The sequence below is a fragment of the Amblyraja radiata genome, chromosome 7 (assembly GCF_010909765.2).
Source record: "Amblyraja radiata isolate CabotCenter1 chromosome 7, sAmbRad1.1.pri, whole genome shotgun sequence".
Taxonomy (NCBI): domain Eukaryota; kingdom Metazoa; phylum Chordata; class Chondrichthyes; order Rajiformes; family Rajidae; genus Amblyraja; species Amblyraja radiata.
Window position 1 is genome coordinate 4,556,956 of NC_045962.1, and position 6,598 is coordinate 4,563,553.

Here is a 6,598-nt window from a genome sequence, read left to right on the forward strand (position 1 = left end):
ACCAGGGTCCCAGTTTTACAGTCTACCGTGGGAACTCTTTAACTCAGTAAAGTAAAGTAAAGTAAAGTAGCCTTTATTGTCATATCAGCGCACAGGCAGCAGTTGATTGTTGCTCTATTCAGTTTCCTAGGGGGTCGGGACGGGACTGGAGTTGGGAGGGAAAGGTGGGGGAGTCGAGGGAGAGGAGGGGGAGACAGATGGGGGTGTCTTCATTTACTGGCGGCGGGTGTCTGTCACTGAAACAGGCAGGTGAGATTTCACATCCACCTTGTGTGTGCCTCTCTCTCTCTCTCCCTCCCTCCCTCTTACACAGGCTGAGAGACTCTGCCTCTGTGAGTGTACGTCTCTTTCTCCCCCTCGCCCACACACAGTAAGACCGAGGTACTGTGCTCAGTCCATCTGTCTCCCACATACACAGTAAAACATGTCTCCAAATGAGCCAATTCAACCAAGGGAGGATATTTATAGTGTGTGAAAAAAAAGTGACATCATTTGTGCCACGTGATGATTTAACAACACTTCACAATGTTCATTCAAGATTTAACGGGAAAGCTCGGGAGACGGACAAGTCACTCGCACAAATAACAGAAATGCCGAGTACCGTGGGAACTCTTTATCTACCCCCCCGTTATATCGTGTGATATCGTGCTAGACCACGACCACTTCACTCTGGTTACACCTTGCGTCAAGTCGCCCCGTGAAAAAGCCGCATTACTTGTCAGTCCTGACCAAGAAGGTGGGCTCATGAGTGCAAGGATCCCAACCTGAAATGTCGCCCATCCATGTTATCCAGAGAAGCTGCGAAACCCAATAGACAATAGACAATAGACAATAGGTGCAGGAGTAGGCCATTCGTCTCTTCGAGCCAGCACTGCCATTCAATGTGATCATGCCTGATCATTCACAATCAGTGCCCCGTTCCTGCCTTCTCCCCATATCCCCTGACTTCGCTACCTTTAAGAGCCCTATCTAACTCTCTCTTGAAAGTATCTAGAGAACCGGACTCCACCGCCCTCTGAGGCAGAGAATTCCACAGACTCACAACTCTCTGTGTGTAAAAGTGTTTTCTCATCTCAGTTCTAAATGGCTTACCCCTTATTCTTAAACTGTGGCCCCTGGTTCTGGTCTCCCCCAACATCGGGAACATGTTGCCTGCCTCTAGCGTGTCCAAACCATTAACAATCTTATATGTTTCATTAAGATTCCCTCTCATCCTTCTAAACTCCAGAGTATACAAGCCCAGCCACTCCATTCTCTCAGCATATAACAGTCCCGCCATCCCGGGAATTAACCTTGTAAACCTACGCTGCACTCCCTCAATAGCAAGAATGTCCTTCCTCAAATTACGGGACCAAAACGGCACACAATACTCGAGGTGTGGTCTCACGAGGGCCCTATACAACTGCAGAAGGATCTCTTTGCACGTATACATAACTCCTCTTGTTATGAAGGCCAACATGCCATTCGCTTTCTTCACTGCCTGCCTGCTGTACCTGAATGCTTACTTTCATTGACTGATGAACAAGGACCCCCAGATCCCGTTGTACTTCCACTTTTCCCAACTTGACACCATTTAGATAATAATCTGCCTTCCTGTTTTTGCTTCCAAAGTGGATAACCTCACATTTATCCACATTAAACTGCATCTGCCATGCATCTGCTCACTCACCCAACCTGTCCAAGTCACCCTGCATTCTCATAGCATCCTCCTCGCAGTTCACATTGCCACCCAGCTTTGTGTCATCTGAAAATTAGCTAATGTTACTTTGAATCCCTTCATCTAAATCATTGATGTATATTGTAAATAGCTGCGGTCCCAGCACCGAGCCTTCTGGTACCCCACGAGTCACTGCCTGCCATTCTGAAAGTGACCCGTTAATCCCTGCTTTTTGCTTCCTGTCTGCCAACCAATTTTCTATCCATGTCAGCACTCTACCTCCAATACCATGTGCCCTAATCTCCTATGTGGGTCCTTATCAAATGCTTTCTGAAAGTCCAGGTACACCACATCCACTGACTCTCCCTTGTCCATTTTCCTAGTTGAATCCTCAAAAAATTCCAGAAGATTAGTCAAGCATGATTTCCCCTTCGTAAATCCATGCTGACTTGGACCGATCCTGTGACTGCTATCCAAATTTGTGGCTATTTCATCTTTTTTTGATTGACTCCAGCAACTTCCCCACCAGCGATGTCAGGCTAACTGGTCTATAATTCCGTTTTCTCACTCCCGCCTTTCTTAAAAAGTGGGATAACATTAGCTAATCTCCAATCCACAGGAACTGATCCTGAATCTATTGAACATTGGAAAAGGAACACCAATGCATCCACAATTTCTAGAGCCACTTCCTTCAGTACTGGGATGCAGACCATCAGGCCCTGGGGATTTATCAGCCTTCAGTCCCATCAGTCTACCCAACACCATTTCCTGCCTAATGTGGATTTCCTTCAGTTCCTCCATCACCCCAGATCCTCTGGCCACTAGTTCATCAGAAAGATTGTTTGTGTCCTCCTTATTGAAGATGGTTCCAAAGTACCTGTTCAACTCATCTGCCATTTCCTCGTTCCCCATAATAAATTCACTTTTTTCAGTCTTCAATTGTCCAACTTTCATCTTAACTATTTTTTCCTCTTCACATACCTAAAGAAGCTTTCACTATCCTCCTTTATATTCTTGGCTATCTTACCTTCGTACCTCATCTTTTCTCCCCGTATTGCCTTTTTAGTTATCTTCTGTTGCTCTTTAAACATTACCCAATCCTCTTGCTACCCGCTCATCTTTGCTACGTTGTACTACTTCTCTTTTATTTTTATACTGTCCCAGACGTCCCTTGTCAGCCATGGTCGCCCCTTACTCCCCTTGGAATCTTTCTTCCGCTTTGGAATGAACTGATCCTGCATCTTCTGTATTATTCCTAGAAATACCTGCCATTGTTGTTCCACTGTCATCCCTGCTAGGATATCTTTCCAGTCAACTTTGGCCAGCTCCTCCCTCATGGCTCCATAGTCCCCTTTATTCAACTGTAACACTGACACCTCCGATCTGCCCTTCTCCCTCTCCAATTGTAGATTAAACTTGACCATATTATGGTCACTACCTCCTAATGGCTCCTTAACCTCAAGTTCCTTTATCAAATCCAGTTCATTACATAACACTAAATCCAGAATTGCCTTCTTCCTGGTAGGCTCCAGTACAAGCTGCTCGAAGAATCCATCACGGAGGCACTCCACAAACTCCCTATCTTGGGGTCCAGTACCAACCTGAATTTCCCAGTCTACCTGCATGTTGAAATCCCCCATAACAACCGTAGCATTACTCACTGAGTTAACTATGTATTTTATGACTATCTATATTATAGGTAACAATGAACACAATGAAGTGCGGCACTGGGGCGTAGCGGTAGATTTGCTGCCTTACAGTGCCAGAGTCCCGGGTTCGATCCCGACTACAGGTGCTGTCTGCATGGAGTTTGTACGTTGTCCCCGTGACCTGCGTGGGTTTTCTCCGAGATCTTCGGGTTTCCTCACATACACCAAGGACGTAAAGATTTGCAGGTTAATTGGTTTGGTACAAATGTAAATTGTCCCTATTGTGCGTAGGATAGTGTTAATGTGCAAGGATCACTGGTTGGTGCCGACTCTGTGTGCTGATGGGCTTGTTTCCACACTGTATCTCTAAACGAAACTAAATTAAACTAAACAACACATGGTGACATTATGAGAGACCATCTATCTTTAGACTTTCAATAAATTTGCGGATGTAAACAGTGTTGAAGTAGAGATGTTTTATTGTGATGATAAATATTTTAACAAGATAAATTTGTGCCATGCAATAGCAGATTAGAAGTCCCTCATGCGCCTGAAAGACCCGATGGTGGAGTTGTAGCCGCCCCAGTCATTGTATTTCCTGTACTCCCCAGGTCTCATGAAGTACTGTCGGCCTCTGTAGTTGGGTTGTTCATAGAAGATCCAATGACCATCCATCACGTGGCAGGAGTGAATGTCATGGTTACGGAAGCGATCGTAGACGGAGGGACAGTCGTCCATGAATTCCATCGTCTGTCCTCCAAAGTCAGGCCTCTCGTAAATCTTCATCCTGTAGTTTCCACCTCGTTGCTGTAAAATAAATATGATTGTAATTGGGGTGAAACACAAACGCACATTTGGTCCAAGATGAGAAAACAGCCTAATAAGGACGGGAATATTCCAGAGACTAGTTGAAGTCTAAACAACGAGATAAAGTGAGATGATCTGCTGGACAGGGTGACAATGTCAGGTTTGGCAATAATGAAATGCTGCTATACAATGTTATTTGTAATGATATTTTGAATATTCATTTAGTATGTGGAGGTATGTAACGTTACAACCGTTACATAAATAAGCACAGTTTGATGGACCAAACACACTGAGAAATTCATGTTCATGTTCATAAGTGATAGAAGCAGAATTAGGCCATTTAGCCCATCAAGTCTACTCTGGTATTCACTTATGGATGATCTACAGTATCTCTCCCTCTCAACCCCATTTTCCTGCCTTCACCCCATATCCCGTGAAGCCCTTACTAATCAAGCATCTGTCAATCTCCGCTTTCAAAATATCCATTGACTTGGCTTCCACAGCCTTCCGTGGCAATTAATGTCACAGATTCACCACCCTCTGACGAAATAAATTCGTTCCCATCTCCTATCGAAAGGGGCTTCCTTTAATTTTGAGGCTATGACCATTAGTCTGAGACTCTTCCATTAGTGGAAACATCCTCTCCACATCCACTCTATCCAATGTAAATTTCAATGAGGTTACCCCCTCATCCTTCTAAACACCAGCAAATACAGGTCCAGTGCCTTCAAATACTCAACATTTGTTAACCCAATCATGAAATAAATGACAGCTGAAGGATTGCTATTGAGGAACTCAATCTACAAACACAATGAACAGCACCTGGTACTGATGTGTATGGAATATAGCACGTCAAATTATCACTCACATGTGGGTAGCTGCGACAGGACCTGATGTTGTCGTTGAATCCCATCCAGCGCTGGTAGTCAGGATACTCCCCCCTGTTCAGGACATACTGGTACCCCATGTAGTTGGGTTTCTCGTACGCCACCCACCAGTCACTCTCCACACGGATGGAGTTACAGCGGCTGAAGTAAGGGGACAGGTCGGCACAGTCGGTGCTGCACTCATGGTGCCGGCCCTGGAAGTTTTTGTCCTCGTAGAAAATGACCTGTGTGGAGAGAAAAATAAATGTCTGTAAGTTAGCAGTTCATCCCAGGAGATTTGCAATGTAATAGAATGCAAAAACACTGAGCTCTCCTTGCCTTTCCCATTTTGAGTCCAGTGAGGTTAGAAACTGACTGAATGTTTCACAGCCTCATGTCGCTTGGTATTTATACTGTGTGCATAATAAAGACATCAATGGGCGAATCTTTTGTCATGATAATGAATCACTACTGAAAATCAGCGGAAAAATAACCGCACACTGCGCACAGTGATGGAAGAGAAGCATTCGAAAGGCACCTGATGTGTCATTGATTCTTCCAATTGTGTTTTCATGTCACTTTATTTGTAATCTGAACAAAAGAGTTCTGGAGCATTCACTGCTCCGAATCCTGCAGGTCTGTTTCATCCGATTTGATGAATCATAATGTGGTAAAATGCTCAATTCTACATTATGTCAAACATAACTGTAGACGAGTATTTTATTTATTAATTTACACGTGACAAGTTGTGTGTAATAGTAAGATTAGATTTGGTTTTGTGTAGTTTAGAGATACAGCGTGGAAACAGGCTCTTCGGCCCATTGAGTCTGTACCGACCATCGATCCCTGCACACTAACACTATCCTGCACACCCACTAGGGACAATTTACAATTTACACTTATACCAAGCAAATTAACCTGCAAACCTGTACGTCTTTGGAGTGTGGGGGGAAACTGAAGATCTCAACGAATACCAACGCTGGTCACGGGGAGAACGTACAAACTCCATACAGTCGACACTCATAGTCAGGATTGAACCCGAGTCTCGGGCGCTATAAGCGCTGTGAGGCAGTAGCTCTACCGCTGCTCCACCGTGCCGCGCCTGATTGTGGATTGTGTGCGTGTAAAATGATTTCTGATGCATGATCGCTTGAACTAAAGTGGATGAATAGAGGTCTTTGACACCAGCAAGGTCTTGGATAAAGTTCCACATTGTAGGTTGCTCAGGAAGGTTAGATCGCATGGTATCCTGGGAGAGCTTGCAAACTGGGTAGAGGATAGTCTTGGTGGGGAGAACAGTGGGTGGTCACACAGGGGCTGTTATCGGACTGGAGGCCTGTGACGAGTGGTGTGCCTCAGGAATTGGTGCTGGGGCCATTGCTGTTTGTGGTTTATATCAATGATTTGGATGAGAATGTACAAGGCATGATTACTGAGTGTGCAGATGATGCTAAAGGAGGTGGTATCCTCGAGAGTGCAGATGGTTATCAGGAAATTACAGCACTATCCTGAGCTGCTGGGCAAATGGGCTGAGGAATGGCTGGTGGAGTTTAATGCAGATAAGTCGAAGGTGTTGCATTTTGGGAAGTCTAACATGGGCAGGACCGACACAGTGAATG

At 44.9% G+C, this 6,598-nt stretch overlaps 1 protein-coding gene across 1 annotated transcript; it reads right to left on the reverse strand.

The window, feature by feature from the left end:
* Positions 1 to 3,771: 3,771 nt before the first annotated feature.
* On the reverse strand, positions 3,772 to 6,123 carry LOC116975671 (gamma-crystallin S-1-like). The gene is made up of 3 exons (XM_033024997.1): positions 6,061 to 6,123; positions 4,982 to 5,248; positions 3,772 to 4,113 (listed from the first exon to the last, which is right to left on the reverse strand). Exons 1-3 carry the CDS (start codon positions 6,121 to 6,123, stop codon positions 3,838 to 3,840), a joined length of 606 nt encoding a protein of 201 aa, XP_032880888.1. The 3' UTR covers positions 3,772 to 3,837.
* Between the last annotated feature and the right edge of the window lie 475 nt (positions 6,124 to 6,598).

Bases quoted from the DNA above. Each gene is read 5' to 3' on its own strand.
- LOC116975671 (XM_033024997.1), bottom strand. From the start codon at position 6,123: ATGCATCAGAAATCATTTTACACGCACACAATCCACAATCAGGCGCGG. The intron at 5,249-6,060 runs GTAGAGCTACTG...GCTAACTTACAG, and splicing joins CGCGGCACGGTGGAGCAGCG to ACATTTATTTTTCTCTCCAC. The intron at 4,114-4,981 runs GTGAGTGATAAT...TTTATTTTACAG, and splicing joins CCTGTCGCAGCTACCCACAT to CAACGAGGTGGAAACTACAG.